This window comes from Lagenorhynchus albirostris, chromosome 17, assembly GCF_949774975.1.
Source record: "Lagenorhynchus albirostris chromosome 17, mLagAlb1.1, whole genome shotgun sequence".
NCBI lineage: Eukaryota > Metazoa > Chordata > Mammalia > Artiodactyla > Delphinidae > Lagenorhynchus > Lagenorhynchus albirostris.
Window position 1 is genome coordinate 66297556 of NC_083111.1, and position 21475 is coordinate 66319030.

Sequence of the window (21475 nt, forward strand, 5' to 3'; positions counted from 1 at the left end):
ACTGAACATTCCCTTTATTTGCAGCACTGGAGGTTTTCTCATCTTCCATAAAATCCTGAAGGTGGAGAAAGAACAGATATGAAGGAGAGACAGGAAGGGAGCAGAGGCCCGACCGCCTACAGCAGCTTTTTCTCCAGCTGATCAATTTTGGGACATCATCACATCGTACCCCTGAGGTGCATATCCAGGTGACATTTGAGGGGCTTAGATTTGTTCTGATGGGCAGCAGAGGCTGTCGTAAGCCTTCTTTACAGATGAAAAGGGGGTGTGTGTGTGTGTGTGTGTGTGTGTGTGTGTGTGTGTGTGTGTGTGTTGAGAGGCAGGCTCAGGGCTGGCTGAGCAGAGTAACGTACTGGAAACAGGTTGCAAATTATTCTTCCCCCATGGCCTGGATAGACCCTGGCAGGGAGACCACCTGGGAAGCCAGGAAACAATCCAGGCCAAGGGAGATGAAAACATGTTCTGGGAGATGCTGCAGAGCCGAGTGGAGACACAGTCTACAGGAACGGCCAGGATTTGGGTCTGGGTTACTGCCAAGAATAAAGAGAGAAGCAAAGTGTCACTCCAAATTTAGAGGAGAAATGTCCATAAATGCCCTGGTGCCACCACTGGGCAGGAAAACAGAAAAGAGGGGCCTGTTCGGAGGGAACCCGATAAATTCTGATTTTGCATATTTTTATTACACAAATAATATGTGCTCATTATAAAACACATGCATACATACTGTATCAGTCAGCTAGTGCTGCACAAGCGCTGCTTAACAAATCACCCAAAACTTAATGGCTTAAACAATGTGGGTTTCTTTTTGAATAGCTTTATTGAAATATAATTCTCCTGCCATACAATTTACTTGTTTAAACTGTATGTAATTCAGGCACTTCCCTGGTGGTCCAGTGGTAAAGAATCTGCCTTTTAATTCAGGGGACGTGGGTTCAATCCCTGGTCAGGGAACTAAGATCCCACATGCTGCGAGGCCACTGCACCACAACTAGAGAGAATCCTGCATGCCTCAGCAAAGACTCTGTGTGCCACAACTAAGACCTGACACAGCCTAAGGAAAATAAGTAAATAAAATAAATATTTTTAAAAGTAAGGTGTACAATTCAATGTATTTTTGGTATGTTACATTATTATTTTTTGAAATTGTGGTATGAGATATACATAACACAAAATTTACCACTTTAACCATTTTAAGTGTCCAATTCAGTGGCATTAAGTACATTTGCGATGTTGTGCAACTATCATAACATCTGTTTTCAAAACCTTTTCATCCCCCCAAGCAGAAACTCTGTGCCCATTAAGTAATAGCCCTTCTTTCCCCTCTCTCCCCTCATTCTCCTCCCCTGGTAGCTTCTAATCTATTTTCTGTCTGTGAATTTGCCTTTTCTAGATATTTCATATACGTGGGATCATACGATATTCGTCCTTTTGTGTCTGGCTTACTTGACTCAGCATGTTTTCCAGGTAAGCATGTATTTTTCTTGCTCACAGGTGTGTTGTTGGCTGGGCTAGCGCCAGGCTGTGGTTCGGTTCAGCCCTTCTTGTCATGTCTTCATGGTCTCCATTGGCAACAGGAAGGTCAGTCTTAAAGACTGTGGTCTTCGTGGTCAGCCATTTCCTGGGGTGCCTTCTTCTCACTGAGGGTCACAGAAGCCTGAGAGACCAAACTATACCAAGCAAGCACATTTAAGGCCTCTGCTCTGGGCACCTCCATCCAAATTCTATTGGCCAAACCAAGTCACCCGGCCAAGTTCAACATCCACGGGCCAGGGAGATATACCCAGCCCACAGGGAAGAAGCTGCAAAGCCAGGGCAAGGAGGGGAGTGAAGAATTGAGAACAATAATCCAATCTCTGCACAGACTTACACATATAAATGTCTCCCTCACCCCACCCTTACCCCAATCCTGTTACCTCTCCAGAGGGAACCACTGATATCAGTATCATATTGTCCAGTGACTTACTTTTTCCACTTAACAATAAGCTGGGAACTCTTTCCCTGTCAATACATATAGATCTTCCTTGTTCTTTGTAACTGCAGTGCAACTGTTTCTGAGAACAGGAGATTAGGATGCAGACCTGCCCGGGGGAAGATCACATGAAGACTCAGAAGGAAGGTGGCCGTCTGCCAGCCAAGGAGGGAGGCCTTAGAAGAAACCAACCCTTCCAACACCATGATCTCGGCCTTCCTGCCTTCAGAACTGCGAGAGAACAAATTACCGTGGTTTAAGCCCCACCCCACCCCTGACCCCTCCACCCTCAGCCTGTGGTACTTTGTCCTCGCAGCCCAAGCTGCTCTAGGTCTTCTAATTCTAGAACATCGAATTCTTCCCAATTAGTAACAATTACTGTAGCGAACATTCTTGTACACCTTTAACAATGGACATGTGAGGAGCTTGTGGGCAGCTGAAAAATCTGTTCTGTCCTGGATTCAGGTGGGTTTGCTGTTTCACCCCGCAGGGAGCACATGAGGAATTTTCCATTTATCTGAGGGTGAAGACCAGAGGTTCTGGGCGTTTGCCTGTGCTAGGGCAGTTGCCGCTGTTAAGAGCTTTTCTTTTCACCCCTGACCTCTCCCTGCACTTCCATCCTCCCCCAAGGGTCATGGTCTCCATCTGCTTGGCAGGGGTCACAGCCAGATTGTGGGTGGCACCCGACCTGACCACAGCCCACGGTCTTTGCACAGTCCCCTGCAGTCACTGGTCCAGTGGAAGGGAAGTCAGGGTGAGTGGGCTTCAGAATCAGGCTCACTGTGACTCTCAGCTCCTTTCCAGTTCCCTCTGCTTACAAAAGTCAATAGATAAAAATTGAAAATATAGAGGGAGTCAAGAGGCTAAGTAAGGAGAAAGCTTACTGGGGAAGGAAGGAGGCTGGAGAGAAGGGACCGGTTTGGGGTGTGGATTCTCCCACGGTGCTTTGAGAGGGGGCAGAGGTTTCCCAGACCTGACCCCCTCCCAGCCAGGACTCGATAACGTGGCAGGGCTTGGCCGCGGGCCCACAGGTCCCATCTGGTTATTCTGGCTGTGACAAGCCAGAAGCCAGGGCGCAGCCAGCTGGGCAAGTTCAGGGAGGCGGCGGAGGCCGCGCGGGGGGCGGGAGGGGGTTTTCCTCAGAAACGCCCTGCAGGGAGCAGCTGGCGTGTCTTTGCCATCTGTCCCGGGCAGCGCCAGGCCATGGCCCTTCCAGCTCCATCTTTGACTGGGCGAGCGGCCGCCACCGCATGAGTCAGCCTGTTGCTGGAAGCTTCTGAGAGTCACTGCTCTGAGCCGTGCTGACAGAGCACCCAGGAGGAAGAGGGCCTCGCCCCTGACTGCCAGGATGTTCCCTGAGGGGCCGTGTTCTTGCCACACTGAGGCCAGAGGCAGCCGTCACAGAAAACGCTTGTCTGGCCTCCTGTCTGTCCGCGTGACAGCTTCTGTAGCTCCCACATCCATGAGATAAAGACCCAAATCCTCTTGCCGTGCTCCCTCCCACCAGGGTCTGACCTCTGGGCTCACCTCCTCCCACTCTTGTGCCCCCCCAGCACACACCCAACCCCTGCACCCCTGGGGCACCCATTCCCTCCCACCTCCCCCAGCTAATGCCTCCAACCTGTCGGGACCTCAGACAGGCCTCCTGACCCCAGGCTAGGTCAGCCCCACCACCACCCCCACCACCCCCACCACCCCACCCCACCCCCACCACCCCCGCTCTCTACGCTCCTGGCTCTTGCTTCTCTGACCTTAACACTCATCCCAGCTCAATGTCATGACTTTTCATTTGCCGTCTTTCCCACTGGACTGTAGGCATGGCCACAGTGGGGGTCATGCTATAGGCTCTGCAGAGCCCATGGTGGGCCCTTGAGCATTTGATGATGACAGAAAAGGCTTCTCACATTCTACTGTATTTGCTTGTCTTTCCTTGAGGGCAGACGCTGCAGTGGGTTCATTTCTAGATCCCCAAATTTTAGCCTGATCAAAGACCTCATTCCTAGTTCCAAAGATGGGCAGGCTCTGATTTCAATAACCAAGCAGGCCTTTCCATGAACTGGCCAGAAACACATTCAGGTCCATCTCCCATGCTCCACATACAGAGAGGTCCCCTAGCCAGAGGAGAGGAAAGGGTTACAGCACTCACCTCTCAGCGCCCTCCCACCCCACCCCCTCTGACAGGTGAGACAGGTGGTGGTAGGTGTGGTCCCAGCAGCCCTGGGGCCACAAGGAACTGGGCCTGCCCCTTCCAGGTCCAGACCTGGAACAGGGCAGTGGTTTTGCCCACAGTTCCAGCAGGTGTAATGGCAATGGCAGAGGTCACGGTATATGTCCTGGCACCCCAAGCAGTGCTGGGATGCAGAGCCATGAGGCCACCTTCATCACAGAGCTCATGGGTGTCGTGGCTCCGGCCTGAAGTCAGCAGGCATCCAGGGGCTGGGCTGCTTGCACAGTAATCCTTTCAAATCATGTCACTAACATCTATTCCTGCACCTGTATTTCAAACGTAGGGTTTGTGCCTGAAATTGCACAACCCCATGGGAAAGTTGCATTATCAGGCTCATAATTAAAAGCTTAGAGACTTCAACTAATTTAGGTGACAGTCTGATGGCGAAAAGGAGAAAGTCTGATTACAAAGGGGCATTTATTGGGAGGTCTGGATCCCTTCCAGCACCTTGCACATGCATGCATAGGAGGCACTTGGTACGTGTTTGTGGAATGAATGAATGATATAATGTTTGCCCTCCTGAGTCTGTGGGTCTTATTCTATTCAGAAATCTGTCCCCAGCTATCACACACAGACACGTATACTCACCACAGAGCAGGGCTTTGCTCATTGAAGGGAAGCAGGGAGCTGGCCACAGTGAGCTGATTCATCCTTATAGTCTTTTTAAGTCACTAGCAACGAAGAGGGGTGCAAGTGGGAATCTTCTACAACATTGCATTTCTCTGCAAAAAGAGGCAATCAGCAAGTGTTGGTGGCAGTGGGGAGCAGTTGTACGCATAGAGGGAATACAGCCCACTTGGTCCACAGAAGTGGTGAGGCTAGTGTTTCTGCTCTCTCTTGGGGTAAGGGGTGCTAGAAGGTGACCAATTATTTCACCCAACAGATAGCTACCAAATGCTGCTGTGGGATAGCCACTGGGATCAAAGTGGTGAACAAGACAGAACTGGTTCCTCCTCATTAAAAGACACTAAGTAGGTAAACAAATATATAAACAAGGCAATTCCATATTTTGGTAAGTGCTATGAAGGAGACAATAAAAGATAAGCTGAGACCCAAAGGTTGAGTTCTTCATTGCAGACAACAGAATCCACTCTAACTGGTTAAGTAGAAAGAGGTTTGTTGCAGAGACTTAGTTCACTACAAAATTCCCAGGAGGCCTAGGGAACCACACTTGGATGCTACAGAAAACAACCCAGCCGGGAAGATGCCCAGTCCCACCATGGACTGCTCCAGTGGAAGCCTTCCTGCTGCCACCGCTCTCCACCTCTGGCGCCTTGGACTAGCATCAGTGTTCCTGTCTGCTTAAGCTGCTGCTACAGAAAAACCTTCCAAGTCATGTGAGGATGCTGCTGCCTGTCAGAGCTTGGGTTCCATGCAGAGCTCTGCTTTTGGGAGGCCTGGGAAAAAGAGTTTTGAGCTTCCCGGATGCCATGGGAAAGCACATGAGAGGGAGACTGCAGTGGGTTCTACAGGATCTAATCTACATTGTTGCCACAACACACAAGAAAATGTTAAAAATTACAGTGCAGTGGCTAAGAATCCACCTGCCAATGCAGGGGTCACGGGTTCGAGCCCTGGTCCAGGAAGATCCCACATGCCGCGGAGCAACTAAGCCCGTGCACCACAACTACTGAGCCTGTGCTCCAGAGCCCGCGAGCCACAACTACTGAGCCCACATGCCACAACTACTGAAGCCCGCGTGCCTAGAGCCCGTGCTCTGCAACAAGACAAGCCACCGCAATGAGGAGCCCGTGCACCACAACAAAGAGTAGCCCCCGCTCGCCGCAACTAGAGAAAGCCCACGCACACAGCAACGAAGACCCAACGCAGCCAAAATTAAATAAATAAATAAATAAATTTATATGTAAAAAATTACAATGTCTAATGGTGTGGCTATGGAAGATGTTTGATTTTTTTCTTTCATTTTAATGCATTTTATTTATTTTTGCTTGTTTTCCCCAAATTTTTATAATGAACCCATAATAGTCACAAAACAAAAGCAAAAGCCAATAGAGTTATTTTCAGAAGAAAAAAACCAGAGGAAGAGTTTCCCAGCCCAGCTCGGAGGGAGAGCCCTGATTCACATGGCAGCCCAATGGCCACCTTGGGCGGGTTCTGATCATTTGGCCACCTGCAGCATTTCCACTTTCCGATAAGAACAAAATACACATGCATGTATAAATGAAATACAGACCATGTAATTTCAGTGATTCTACATACAAGTTAAAAGCTCTCATATTTGCATTTATAATGGCTTTGCACATGGGAATTCTCTGGTGGTCCAGTGGTTATGAGTCAGCACTTTCACTGCCATGGGCCTGGGTTTGATCCCTGGTCAGGGAACTAAGATCCTACAAGCTGCGGCCAGAAATAAAGAAAGAAAAAAAGTCTTTTTAAAAAATGGCGTTGCACAATATAAAAATAAATGGTAAATGGCAAAGTTCATGCTAATAATTTTTAATTTTAGTTTTTCTTTACTTAAAACATTAAATAGCAAATTTAAAAAAATACCATGAGAAGATGAGAGAAAGACTACAGAAGAAAGGAAAAAACTTTCTATTTTAATACCATTAATGGCACTTTTTCCTTTTGTTTGAAACAAGGGGGCTCACATTTTCATTTTGAATTGGGCCACGTAAATGATGTAGCTGGCCCTGCTGTCGCCAGCACTGGATGTCATCATTTTGTAAAGTCTGTGCAGTAACAAAGATATGGGGCTACCAGAAGTCTCCTACATGGATGGTGGGCACGTAAAATGGTACAGGATCTTAGAAGACAGTTTGTCAGTTTCTTATAAAGTTATCTATACACCTACCGTAGACCCAGCAATCTTGCTCCTAGGTATTTATCTAAGTGAAATGAAGACTTATGTTCATACAAAAACCTCTATATGAGCATTTACAGTGGCTTTATTCATAAATGCCCCAAGCTAGAAACAACCAAATGTCCTTCACCTGGGAAAGGGATAAACAAGACGTGGTACATGCATGCAATGAAACATGACTCAGCCATAAAAAGTAGCTAAGCAGGGACACACACCACAATATGAATGTATCCCAAGTGCATTATGCTAAGACAAAGAAGCCAGATTCAAAAGGCTCACGCTATATGATTCCATTTATGGGACATTCTGGAATAGGCAAAACTTTTTTTTTTTAATATTGAGGTTTTTGATGTTTGTTTTTTAAACTTCTCTATTTTATTATTATTTTTAAATTATTTTTGGCAACACCACATGAGATCTTTAGTTCCCCAACCAGGGATTGAACCCATGCCCCCTGCAGTGGAAGGGCAGAGTCTTAACCACTGGACCACCAGGGAAGTCCCTAGGTAAAACTTTTGGGAGAGATAACTGATCAGTAGTTGCCAGGGGCTGGGGGTGGGGGAAGCAGTTGACTACAGAAGGGAATGGGGATTTTTTTGTGTGGTGATGGAAGGATTCTAGATCTTAATCATGCTGCTGGTTATGTTACTGAAGCATACTTGGGTCCACTCACCCACACCCAGTAAAGCCAATCCAATGACACTGGGTTGTGGTGAAGGAAAGGGCAGCGTTTATTGCAGGGCACCAAGCAAGGAGTCCAGGCAGCTAGTGCTTGCTTATAAGACCTGATCTCCCCAATGGCTTTCAGGGAAAGGTTTTTAAAGATAGGACGTGGGGGCTTCCCTGGTGGCGCAGTGGTTGGGAGTCCACCTGCCGATGCAGGGGACACAGGTTCGTGCCCCAGTCTGGGAAGATCCCACATGCCACAGAGCGGCTAGGCCCGTGAGCCATGGCCACTGAGCCTGCGCATCCAGAGCCTGTGCTCCGCAACAGGAGAGGCCACAACAGTGAGAGGCCCGCATACCGCAAAATAAATAAATAAATAAATAAATAACGATAGGATGAGGGAGAGGGGTTGCAGGGTGTGTGGTCAGCTCGTGGACATTTTTCTGATTGGTTGGTGGTGAGGTAATCAGGAGTCAACATCATCAACCTTCTGGTTCCAACTGGTCTGGGGTCTATGTGCTTGTGGGCAGCATACAGTTAACCCTTCCACCTGATGGGGGTTTCAGTATCTGCTAAATGGCTCAAAGGACATGGCTCAGAATATTCTCTATAGTCCTTGAGGAGGAGTTAGATGTCCTTGACTTTAGCCATTAAACAATGGCTAAACTATTATTTTGTCTTGCTTGACTGTTTTCCTTTGCTTTTGCCTTTTATCACTTCTCTGATTAAATTTATTCTTTGGAACTCGGGGAAGGCCTAGGAAGCTAAAGTTTTTCTACAAACAAAAGGGAGGTTGAGGACATGGGGAGGTCTGTCCCAGGAAGACCCTGTAGGGTCCTGCTCGGTTACAGTTATACAACTGTACACATTCCTCAAAACTCATAAAGCTGTACAGTAACAAGGGTAAATTTTACTGCATCTAAGTTATACTTTAATTTTTTAAAAAGCATCTGCAAATTTATTAGCCAAGAAAAGGGAGCTCTTTGTGGTTTTTATGCACGTCAGAAACCTCGAGCAATGGACCGGGAACTCGAAAGTAGGAAACTTGAGGGAGCAAAGGGACTTTGCAGCTGTGGCTTCCTGGGAGTTAAGCTGTGGCTTTGCTGGGTGCCGAAGATGGACTTGCCAGGAGGCTGCTCCCATGAAAAGCAGTTGTAGAAGGACCTGGGGGTGGGGTGGGTTTAGGGTACCTGGCTGGACACCCTGTCCCATTTCTGCTCCCACCCTAGGCCCTGGCCTGCCAGCAGCAGCAGCAGCTGCTTGAGCTCTGGCCTGCCTGCACTGAGCTGATTATATGCAGAATGGATTGATTGGTGTTGACAGGGAGCTATTTACCCGTCTAATTAATTATGCCAACTAATTTTCAACTTAATTGCACTTCTTGGGTCGCTGGGTAATGCAAGCGTACAATTTTCCTGCTGCTGCAGGCCTTGATGGGGATGTGGTAGGGAGAGGCTGGCAGGTGCTCCGGGAGCTCAAACAGGCGCCCTGTTCCTCCAGGTTCCTGGGCCCACAGCCCAGGCTCTCAGCCCCCGGCTGCCCCACAGACAAGCTCTGGAATCCTATCTGAGCACCTTCTGCCTGTGCAAGTGGGCCTCTGCCCCAGGAGCTCTGAGCCGTTTATTCACCTAACAAACATTCATTGAATGCCTACCACGTGCAGCCCCAAAGTGGGAGAGGCGCTGGGGAAGCTAAGTCGTGCCTAACCTGTCCCGTCCCCCGCCTCAAATCGCTCACAGTCTAGAGGAGGAGATTTTCACTTACACCAGCAATTACAGAATTTGGGTGCAGATAGGAGCCAGGTCTTTGGAGACAAACCCAATCCAGGCTCTGCAGTTGGGCTCTTGAGGAATTTACTTAACCTCCCTCTGCCTCGGTTTTACAAAGACATTGCAGGGCTGTGACAGGATGCAGTGTATCATATAATATCGACAATATTCCGGAAGATATATTGGTGCTGTATTAGGCTGAGGAGCAGAGCAGAAACTGGGCAAGTTTGGACCACTCATCACACAGGCCTTCTCCCTTAGATCTCACACCCTCTGAGGCTCATCCCGTCAAGGAGGCAGAAGGCACCGTGGTTACCAGAGGGACCGGACCACCCGCCTGCGGCTCCTGGATCAGCCACTTCCCGGCCAGTGAACTTGGTAGTCAGGTAACCTCTGTGTTTCAGTTTCCTTCATCCATGAAACAGAACTGGTCATAATAGCACTTACTCACAGGGCTGCTGTGAGGACTGAATGAGTTTACACACGTAGAGCACGTAGAAGAGCACCTGGTACTTAGGACGTGTTCCAAAAGTGTTCTGTGGTTATATGGACAGAAAAGTGAAGTTCAGGCAGGTCCTCTAAGTTACCTACCTGAGGTCACATATTATCATAGGCACAATCTGAACACAGTTGTGCCTGATTCCAAGGGCATGGAAGCTTTTTGACTTTGCACCACTCAAGGAATTAAATGCAGTGGGAGATGGGGAAGTGCACCCATCACTAGTACAAGACTGACTGAGACAAGTTCTAGAAGCACCTTGTAGGCTCAGAGGAGAAGCAGTTAAGGCTGTTTAGGAATAGTCAGGAAAGGCTCCCTCCCATAGATGGGAATCGGGAGAGATCTTGAATGCAGAGAAGGATTTGAATAAATTGTGTTGGGGGAAGCAAGGACTTCCAGCTGAGGGGGCGGGCTGAGCAAAGGCAGGGGACTGGACCTCCTACATGGGCGAGGGCCAGTCATGTCACTAGTCATTCCCCGGGCCCTAGGCCAGGGTTCCTCAGTCTTAGCACTATTGACATTTGGGGCCAGATAGTTCTTTATGGTGGGGGCTGTCCTGTGTACTGCAGGGTGTAGCAGCATCCCTGGCTTATACCCACTTGATGCCAGTGGCTTCATCACCCCTCCAAGCTGTGACAACCAACAATGTCTCCAGACACCGCCACATCCCCCCCTAGATGGGCAAAATCGCCCCCTGTTGAGAACCATGGCCCTAAACAAATGGAATTCTCAGGAAGCCCCAAACACCACTCATTTGCTAACAGGAGACTGGCTTCTCATTCCTTACCTCTTTGTCAGTATCCTCATGAGTCAGAGAGACTACACTTCAGGTCACAGGATGGAAGAAGGGAAGTAAGTTGTCCATAATCCACAGCGCCTGGAATCAAAGGCTCTTTGATAAGGATTTCTCAACGTATGACAATGTGGCTCAACAGCTGGCCAGACTTCCTGGTCCAGAAGTGCAATCCCAGGGGAGAAATTTGTTATTTCAGCCAGCAGACCCAGCAAGAGTGATGACATTTCACATGGCTGGGGCTGCAGAGGAGGGGAGGGCCAACGCTGATGACAGTCACTGGCCAGCTGTGTGACTTTGAGAACAGTCACTTTCCCTTTCTGGGCAACAGCTTTTTCATCAGTACATCTTGGATGTACGGTTTTCTCATCAGTACATCCAAGATTCCTTCTAGGTGAGAACTTCTCTTTGAGCCCCGTAGAGAGCAGTGAGGGGATGGTTCCCAGCTTACAGGGAAGAAGTTCTATGATCAACTAGTAACGTCTGCCAGGAGTGCAGGAACGGGGGCAAAGGTGGGACAGCACACAGAGACTGCATTTGCTGTCTATTCTAAAGGATTTGATAGAGTCCCTGGGGTCTGCGTAAGGGCAGGGAGCTGGGGACAGGAGAAGCAGGGCTCTTCTTCCTCCAGCAGCTTGAGGGGAAAGTTCCACTCAAAGAGTCTTAAAAAAAAAAAAAAAGATAGCTACTGTGCAAGTAGACTAGTGAAAATGGCCCCCACAGGCCACGGAGACCTGCCTCTGTCTCAGAGGGACCTCCCATCATTTATTCATCTACCAAAGAGAATCAGGCCCAGGTGAAAGGTGAGCCCCAGAACCTCTACCCACTTCTGTCCTTCTCCCATACACACTTTCTGGAACTGATAAGAGGACTTGGATTGTTCTGAGAGTGGAAAGGGACCGGGGAAAGGAAGGCAGGGTGAAGCTTGGCACAGTGGAAAGTGCACTGGCTTTGGAGGGACTGTGTCGGGCTCTGCCACTTACTAGCTGGGCAAGTTACTCAACTTCTCTGAAACTTGCTTACCTCATCTGTGAGACGAAGCCTCATCCTCCATGTGTCCCTTAGCTCAGAGAGCCAGCGTGCAGGGAGGACTCGATGACGGCCAAGTGGAGGAGAGGTCAGGCTGCAATGTTCACACAGGTCACAGACATGCAGGGCCCCAAAGGCTAGGCTCGAGACTTGGTGCTCAACGTGCCAGGCAACTGCAAGCCATCCACAGCTTCTGAGCCTCGGAGGGAACCAGCGCAAATCCCACGGATTATTATCCCCTCACCAGACTGGGGACTGGATTTGATGACAGATTGGAGAGTGGGCTGAGGACCCAGAGGAGATGGAGAGGAGGGAAGGTCCAAGGAGAATGTGGGCAAGAGGTGAAGTCAACCTGCACAAGCAGGGAGCTGGCAGAAGGGAGGGCGTGCGGAGCCAGGGGCACCAAAGACAGAGAGGGTATTAGCTTTGTCCCCATCAAGGGTCCATGCCCTGTGGAAGGAGATAAAGTGGAATAAGGGGAAGGGTGCCCGAGGTCTTGAATTAGATTCCTTCTATATCCTTCAAAAGAGAAGAAATCCCTTTTAAATCCCCTTTCTCTTTCTTGGACTGTGCGTTTAGAAACACTGCTCTACTTCCAGACAGCCTCCCTCCACAGCTTTTGTGGGGCTACAGAAGCATATATATAGCACGTCCTCCAAAGAGTAGATAGATGTGCCGCGGAGAGGCATCTGGCTCTTACCACGTGCCAGCTGTCTGAAGACCACTCAATCCTAGTTTCCTGCCATAGTTCTCATAGCGGATATTGTCGGGGCCCCGCTCTTACCTCGTTAGCTTGTCCTTTGCACTTGTGACCTCTGCCTGCAGGCTTTCTCGGGCTCCAGGGCTGTGCTTGGCGAGCCCACAGAACCGGCCAGTAGGGCTGGGGAACTAATGCAGCCCCACAAGCAGCCCTGGACCAACGATCAGTGGGGGTTGGTAGATAGATTCTGCAGTTTTCTCAGCCTTTGGGTAGGAAAAGTCTGAGATGTATTCTATACCGTCTCCTGGAGGTCCCCGGCAGGACCAGAGCCCAGACGTTCCCACAGATGTTCAGAAATCCCAGATGTCCACAATGGTGACATGCTCCTTAACGTACCCTGCCCCGAGCAGCTTCCCCTCACCTTCCTGTCTCACTCCTCTGCTCCCCTACCAGAGCATCTTGGGATCACCTCCCAGTTGGCTACTTGTACTCGAATCCTAGTCTGTTTCTGGAAGAACCCAATCAAAGGCAGTCCGTGTAAGCAGCTTTGGGCAGGAAAGAGCTCTCTGCAGGAGGCCCCTTTGTCCTGTCACTAACCTCAAACCAGGCGCCCTATGCCCTACTCACCTCCGGCCCTAGCACACCTTTCAAATCTTTTGATCACACCACACCTTGTCTAATCTGTTGGTTCTTTCCATAGACCAAATTAGAAATGAAGAATAAGTAATCAGCCGATGACCAGATCTCTTCCCTAGCTTTTCTTTCAGCAATCTCACGAACAAACTGTGTGAACAAGAGAGCACCTAAGGGAGAATCACAAGGAGCCGACAAGCCTGCACACGGGGAGGGATGGCGACGACTCTGACTCCCTACGTCAATGACTGAGATTACTTCCCCTTTTCCCTTTACAAACTCCACGGCTGAGCAGAATTTTGGGAGGTGGGTTTTGGGGACACTGGGTCCATTTCCCCAGATTGCCAGCATTCTGATTAAAGGCAGCTTTCCTTTTCACCAACTTTTGTCTCTCTCTGGAATATTGATTTTTGCGCATCAAGCAGTCAGACCTGATTCAGTAACATCAGGGCTCTAGGTTTTGCATTCCATTGACGTGGAATTGACCATGGCCTGACCTGGAAAGAAAAAGTGGCTCCTCCCTTAGCAGTTCATCTACTTCAAACACGCCTGCGGCCACCTGCCCCACCAGCACCAAGACAGACTGATCCCATCGGTCCGGTCCGTGGGCCCGGACACAGCCGAAGATTCTTCTCCAGATAGTATTCCAAGCAGCCGTCGCTTCCAACAGATCAGCGCCGGCCCCAGAAATGGAACCTCTCTGGGGGTTCTGTTCAAGCATGACCGCTGCAAACACAATAAGGGAAGAGAGATGGGAAAGAAGGCTTTTCCAGAGAATGGGGAGGGCTGGGAACTTGGAGGTGTTACCAAGAGAAAGGAGCAGTGCCTGGTGAACAGTGCTGCCTGGGGGGCATCCAGCTTCCCTCCTCACATGGGCACAGGATGGATGGCAGATCTCAGGGGCCCATCAGGGAAACTGTCTCTGAACCAACTGGCGTCTGAAATGAGGAGCACAGGAGGGGACCTGAGGCACAGCGGTGACTGTGCTGGGAGAGGCTACTTGCTTTGTAAATGGGGCCTGAGGGTCTTGGGAGAATTGCACAACAAGCTGGAAAGCTGGCTCACTTTGGCTGCTGGGAGGAGAAGAAGTCTCCCAGGGCTGAGTGTGCCCAGGCGTGATAGAGCCAGCCCTCCTGGCCCGCGGGCAGGGCGGGTGTCGCTCAGAGATAAACCAACCCCTGGCAGTGGGTGATGATTCCTGTGAAGCATTGCTCAGGAGGGCAGGATTACCTTGGAGCAGGTAATCCTGGATGCGGGCCGCACACCAGTGCTAGGAGTGGGTGCTTTCCAGAAGTGCTGTGAGCCCCGCTCCTCCTGGGTGGTGTGGCCCGCTTGCCCCTGACATCAGGAAGAGCTCGGGTGCCGGCTGCCCCCCACACGACTCAGGGACAGGGCAGCATGAGCGGGGCAAGACACGTGGGCAAGATCCAGAAACGCCTGGAAGAGGTCAAGAGCCAGCGGGTCCGGCCAGCCAGGGCTGACTTCAGTGACAATGAGAGTGCCCGGCTGGCCACAGATGCCCTCTTGGATGGGGGTCCCGAGGCCTACTGGCGGGTGCTCAGCCAGGAAGGCGAGGTGGATTTCTTGTCCTCGGTGGAGGCCCAGTACATCCAGGCCCAGGCCAAGGAGCCCCCCTCTGCCCCGGAGCCCCCAGGAGAGGCCGCGGCAGGTTCCAAGGGACTCGATTCCTGCTCCGTGGCCTCAAGTACCTACTTCCCTGTGGCCTCAGAGGGCAGCGAGCCGACCTTGCTGCACACCTGGGCCTCAGCTGAGAAGCCCTACCTGAAGGAAAAGTCCAGCGTCACTGTGTACTTCCAGACGGACAAGCGCAACAACATCAGGGACCTCATCCGCCGCTGCATCACCCGGACCAGCCAGGTAGCGATGGCGGAGTCTGCGTCTCCTTGGCCATGGGGTGGGGGGACTGGTGGAGAAGAGGAGAGAGGGATGTGTCCTGCTCTAAGGGATGGAGTCCAGGTGACTGGAGCTTAGGATGGAGCCAGGGATGTTACGCTCTGCCCTGCCCTAGGTCATTGATTTCCTGATCCCATTTGTCACAGTCTGGGTCCCGGCCACCAACACCCATCGCTGGAACTCCGGCAATAGCTTCCCGTCTGACCCTCCTGTTCCATCTTGAGCCCGACCACCTAGTCTCCAAGCTGCTGTAGACACTCTTTCTATACTTCAAATTTAACTTGGTCCCTTCGTTGCTTAGAGCCTTCAGTGGCTCCCAGTTGCCCCCAGCGGGACCAGCAGACTCCGTAGCATGGTTCACGGCCTCTCCAGCTCCCCTTCCACCCCCTGCCACTCAGTCCTGAGTGACCTGCAGATTCTCAAACACATCAGGTTCTGTCCTGAGGCCTCTGCACATGCCGTTCCCTCTGCCTGGAGCCCCCTCACCTTCCCTGCTTTTCCCTTAACACCTACTCCTCAGGACCCAGCACTGAAGTCCCGTTCTCAGGAAGCCTTTCCTGAGTTCCCCAGCCTAGGCGAGGTGCCTCACTTCTGTATTTCTGAATGAAGCGGCCACTCCACTGGGACACAAACTCGCCCTGTTTCCTCTCAGGCTCGGCTTAGACCTGTCTGCCCACAAATTCAGTGCAGCGCTTGAATCCAACCTGTGGTCAGGCAGAGACAGAGGCGGCAGCAGAGGTTTCTCCCTCCCCAGAGTGTTTATATTTTAATAAGTGACTTTAGAAGAAGAAAAATCCTTCAAGGCCAGAGCTTAGCTGGCAGAATTTCAGGCACCGGGACTGGCATTTGGCCGGGAGTTCTCCCAATGCTCCTGGAACTGCAGGCCCACAGGGGCTGCCTGCTCCCCCGGGGAATTGGCGGGGGGCACCCCAGATCATTCTACCCAGGTGCACAAAATGACCATTCAGCACAGGGGTACAGGTGCCCCTCCACCTCCTGAAGCTGCAGGGGCAGGGGTGAGAGTGGACCCCAAGGAAAGGACTCAGTGTCATCTGCAAAGGGTCTCTCTCATCACTAAAATTATTTAGTTTGTTCCACTTAAAAGAATTCAAAAATGGGCAAATTGATATTTAAGCTCATTTTCTGCTGAGATCCCACTCTCATGACAGAACCCCCTCCCGTGTCTAATAGTGTGTGTAATCTCATGGCTCCAGAAGAAGCCACCAGGAGGGGGGAAGCTGTGCTCAAACGGGACGGAGGGAGTGGAGCTCTGGAGAATAAAATAGAAGGTGACAAGGGGTGGAGTATTGGCTTTTCACGCTGCTGGGCTACTTCAGAGCAGCATTTCATGCTTCCCTGGCAAGGCAGCATCAGGAACTGACAGGTGGGCTCAGGCAGGCAACCAGGAGTGCCCACACTGCCTGGGGTGGGCTGCACAACGCAGGGCAAGTCCCTTGACCTCCCCAGGCCCCAGATCCCACACTGGACTAAGGGGTCCCTTCCAGCTCCCAGGGCTTGTTCTTAAGTGTGCTACCTCTGGTCTCTGCTGGAGTTCAGTGCTCGCCTGAGGGCGGGGAACCAATGGTGTTGGCGAAATTCTCAGCCGCAGCTGCTGCGGCTCAAAGGGTGAGTGAGACTCCCTGGAAAGAAGCCAGGTTGGGGCTTGTCCTAATCTCCGGGCTGAACGCTTCCCCTTCCCCCACCCCACCTAGAGAGGCTTCTCTCTCTTCACCTCTGCGGCCTTGAGGCCTGCTGCTGTCCTTTGCTTTAGCAACACAGTATGTTACAAATTTAGGACAACACTTAAAAATCAGAAGATTTCACCTGAAAGTAAGAATTTCCAGTTCCTCTTAGCAAGTCGGAAGACCTGGCTCTGTTGGCGCTGAGTTGAGGTCACCTCTTTGGGTGGGTCACCTTTGCGGCAGTCCCCACCACTCCCTCTTGTCCCAGGCCATGATGAACTTCACCCATCTTGTTACCTGTCAGACTCCTGCAGGCAGTTTGCAATACCATTCCCATACACAACACACACACACACAACAACACACACACACACACACACAGAGGGCTCAGGAGTGACCAGTGACCTGTTCCCACAGAGATGCCAGAGGGGGCTGGATCCCCAGCCACAGGCTGTAGATGGAAGTAGGCTGTGTCCACACAGAGGGAGGACAGGGGGTTTGTTTTCTCCCTCTCCTGTGGCTTCAGCCCCCTCAAGAAGAGAAGACAGGGGCACAAATGGAGCCAGCCTGCTGGGCGTCTCCCGGAGCGGCTTCTGCTCCCTGAGGAGCAGGCATTCTCCCTCTTTCCCTTCATGCTCTCATCCCTTTATTTCACAAAGCCAAAGTCATTGGTCAGGCCCTGAACCCAGGATGGCAGAGCAGAACAAGGGGCCTCCCTCCCTCCAGCCACCTGCCCTTGGGGGAGAGGTGGGAAGAGAGGGGACACTGGTGGATGGCAGTGCTGGGCTTGAGCAACGCTTTGTGCCGGGGAGCAGACGGGAGGGTGACTAAGGCAGGCTTCACAGAAGCGGTGGCCTCTGAGTTGAGTCTCAACGGCTGAGTAAGAGTTTGCTGGGCAGAGAAGGGAGGTAAAGGAATTCCAGGTCTAGGGTGTGTCAGATACAGACGTCTAGAGGAGTGAGAGGTCTGGATGACCTGGAGGTAGGGAGGCGTGGAAGGGACTGTCAGGGAGGAGGAGGTTTTTGCTCACAGTGTCCTAGAAGCAGGAGGCACCACACACTGTGCAGGGCCACACGGGGAGCACCAGGGTGGCGAGGCAGGGCCAGGTGAACAGTTTAGGATTGGCTACTTTGAATAATTCTAGCAGGCTCTGGGCCACCTATGGTCCCTGGTTGTCCCATAGCTGGCACTGGGGTGGTTTAGGATGGGCAGGGAAATACTGTCTGGATGCTGGAGAGTCAGATAAAGGAGGCTTGGGACATGGCTCTGGATTGCTCGGTTAGCATATCAGAGGCTGCGCCTAGTCGAAGTGCTTGTGATCTCTAGTAATCAGTTGGCACTGGGATGTCAAAGTGTCATAAAACACAGAAAACAAAAAACACGAATTATCCATCCTCCAAGTGTGGTCCAGGATCCCTGAGAGTTCCAAAACCCTTCCAATGGGTCTGTGAGATCCTGCCCTTTCTAACCACTTATCTGTGTGAGGCCGGATTATCTTTATATATCTCCTTCCCAACAACACATCACAACAGATTGCTACAGGAGCCGATGTGAGAACCAGCTGTCTCCTGGTAAGCCAGACACCACAGAGAGTTGCAAAACTGTAAAAGGATGCCATTCTGCTCACTCATTTTGCTGCTGCTTTGGAAAGTATAGTTATTTTTGCTTTAAAATTGTTATTTATGTTAACATGTAATGGGCTTAATATTGTTTTAAGTGAGGAATATTAGTTATTTTAAAATAACTAATAAACACTAAGAATTTTCTGTTTGTTTCTAATCTGACAAGTCTCAGTAGTTATGACCCACAGAAACCAGAGCCCTCTGGAGCCTCAGTAACTTCTAAGAGTGTCAAGGGGTCCCAAGATCAAAAAGGTGGAGAACTTGAGCAGGCAAGCCCCCTGTCCCTGCTCGATCCCCTCTCCCTCTCCCTTTCACTGCACAGAGAAAAATCTATTCAGTTCTCTGGGGAGGTAGGGGGAGAGTGGGGTGAGCATGCAGAGGACCAAGGGGGCAGCTGTGAGAAGGTCCCAAAGAAGCTCCCCCCACCCCTAGGTGTCAAGGACCACCTTTTCAGGCCAAGCCCCTGCCCTGGGAGCAGCTGAACAAGGGACAAGGGTGGAGGGATGGGACACAGCAAGAAGTCTGAGCAGGAACTGCACAATCCTGCCCCCACCCCTACTGCGCCCCCAGGGAGCTGACGAGCAGGTCTGCCTCATGCCTGACAACTGGGATTCCAGGGCCTCGAACACCACCAGGGTCCCCAGGGCGAGGTCTCCGGCTGTTCCCCCGACAAGGGCCGCTGAGGGACGGGCAGACCTGGGAGAGAGGGGTCTAGCCTGCCAGGCCTGTGGGGTCTCTGGGCCCAGGTCCCATCTAGGTCCTGCCAGAGTGGGGTGGGACGGCCCCCAAGGGCCAGCAGAGATGCTCCCTGCGCCCCCGGCATCCTCCTGGGATCTGTGATTGGCCTGTCTCCCTTCCCACGGGAGTTCCCTAGAGGAAGTCCCTCTCCCCCTCTGGGAGGCGGGGCTCAGCGCTGGCATATTGTCACTGCTCCAGATTGGCGGTGAGGGAGGGGAGCGCCAGGCACACCCAGAGGCGACACAAACAGGTGGGAACATGTGGTTGCAGGGGGATGGTCCTCTCACTGCTGCCTTTTTAAGGGCTGCTGGCCCCCTCGCACTGTGGTCAGCAGATAGGTGACGGGGGAGGGTCCACCTGGGCCCCCTTCCCTTCTTCTGTCCACATTCTCTTTGAGTTCTGCTCTGGGGTCCCCCAACCCTCCCAGGGCTTGACTCTCCCTACTTGGCCCAACCTAACCCACAAGCAGAGGAGGGACAGGCTGTATCTGATGTAAACAGAGATCAGAGTCCTTCTCTTAGGCCTGCAGTAGACTGCAGTTGGGAGCATGGCTCTGGGTTGGGGTCTGGGGCATCTCCTCGCATTCCAGCTTTTGGAAAGTTACTTAACATCTCTGCACTCCTGGCTCTTCACCCGGGAAGCCAGGGTAACTGTGCCGTGAAGGTTACAGGGGACGAACATACGGCTGAGAGTAGGTGCTCAAGAAAGAGTTGCTGGGGGCTTCCCTGGTGGCGCAGTGGTTGAGAGGCCGCCTGCTGATGCAGGGGACACGGGTTCGTGCCCCGGTCCGGGAAGATCCTACATGCCGCGGAGCGGCTGGGCCCGTGAGCCATGGCCGCTGAGCCTACGCGTCCGGAGCCTGTGCTCCGCAACGGGAGAGGCCGCAACAGTGAGAGGCCCGCGTACCGCAAAAAAAAAAAAAAAAAAAAAAAAAAAAAAAGAAAGAAAGAAAGAGTTGCTGCTGTTATTACTCATCCACCAAAAGCAAGCTCAAAAACGAAGCATCAGCACGTAGGAGAGAAAGTGGGAAGAGTAGCAATCGAAGCACAAACTGGGCCTTGGGGTGCTAAGTGCCCCCCAACAACTGGCCCCAACATGCTTGGTGGTCCCACCAGGACCCAAATCCTCTTTCCCCTCCTGCCCCCTGCCCTTCCCAAAGCAGCAGGATTTCCAGCCCATGAGGAACTCACGTCTGCCGCTCAGGTAGTGAGGGATTCTCAGCCAGGATTTGAGGTCTCCGCAGGATGACCCCTGTCTGTGGGTATCACGCTAGTTGACCAGCAGCCCCCTGGCTGGGCCCCGCCATCTCACTGAAACTCCAGATTCTCAGAGCCTGCCGGCCAGGCAGCGCTCCCAGACCAACTTCCTTCCTTAGCACGGGAAGTACCTCCTTCCTGTTCTCAGCCAACCCCACACCTCTGGGCTGGGCCGTCTGATTGGCCCTAATAAGAACCCTACTCTGTTCCTTTTTTATGCCCATAGTGGTGTGGGCACTAATTTTAACCGTCTCCCATAACCTGAATTAAAACAACATTCTCTCATGCTGGTATTCTAACATTATCCACACTTGCTCAAGAATAATGCATATAAAAATCACAATCATATTTTAATGACACACTTTACTTCTGCATATGTTTCCGTTTATATTACCTGGGCTTACGGTTAGACCCAACTTACATGACAGCTAATGCTCTTCTATCGTGCAATGTTTTATAGGTAAAGAAACTGAGGCCCAGAGATGGTAAGTGAGTTGTCCGAAGGCACTCAGCTAGCCTCCACTAGCGCCACAGCTGGAGCTAAAGTTCCCTGTCTTCCAGATCGTTTTTCCCCTGGATTATGTGCTACTGCTCTGTATTAGTTTCCTAGGGCTGCCGTAACAAATTATCACACATTTCGTGGCTCAAAACAACAGATAAGGGCTTCCCTCATGGCACAGTGGTTAAGAATCCGCCTGCCAATGCAGGGGACACGGGTTCGAGCCCTGGTCTGGGAAGATCCCACATGCCGCGGAGCAACTAAGTCCGCGTGCCACAACTGCTGAGCCTGCGCTCTGAAGCCCGGGAGCCACCACTGCTGAAGCCAACGTGCTGCAACTACTGAAATCCACACGCCTAGAGCCCGTGCTCCGCAACAAGAGAAGCCACCGCAATGAGAAGCATGTGCACCACAATGAAGAGTAGCCCCCGCTCGCCACAACTAGAGAAAGCCCGCACACAGCAACGAAGACCCAACGCAGCCAAAAATAAAATAAAATAAATTTATCAAAAAAAACCCCTTAAAGCAAAACAAAACACAGATAAGTATTCTTTCACAGTTCTGGAGGCCAGAAGTCCAAAATCAAAGTGTCAGCTGGGCCATACTCCCTCGAGAAACTCTAGGGGAGGATCCTTCCCTCCTCTCCCAGCTGCTG

General features: G+C 51.4%; 1 protein-coding gene and 1 long non-coding RNA gene across 13 annotated transcripts in view; one reads left to right on the forward strand and one right to left on the reverse strand.

The window, feature by feature from the left end:
- Positions 1–798: 798 nt before the first annotated feature.
- On the reverse strand, positions 799–20423 carry LOC132508077 (uncharacterized). 10 transcript variants are annotated; one of them, XR_009536420.1, is made up of 7 exons: positions 20256–20423; positions 14892–15033; positions 13917–14047; positions 11771–13835; positions 10742–10831; positions 4785–4918; positions 3699–4488 (listed from the first exon to the last, which is right to left on the reverse strand). It is a non-coding gene; the product is annotated as an uncharacterized LOC132508077 (long non-coding RNA). The 10 variants fall into 10 exon arrangements; XR_009536418.1 differs by having other exon boundaries at positions 11771–12739; positions 13607–14047; XR_009536423.1 differs by having other exon boundaries at positions 11771–11975; positions 12561–14047.
- FAM83A (family with sequence similarity 83 member A) overlaps positions 14303–21475 on the forward strand; it is a 28545-nt gene continuing 21372 nt past the window's right edge. For all 3 annotated transcript variants that reach the window (XM_060127935.1, XM_060127933.1, XM_060127934.1), the window contains exon 1: positions 14303–14987. In XM_060127935.1, coding sequence (XP_059983918.1) covers positions 14508–14987 — 480 coding nt within the window. In that variant the 5' untranslated portion in view covers positions 14303–14507. The remainder of the gene's footprint in view (positions 14988–21475) is intronic.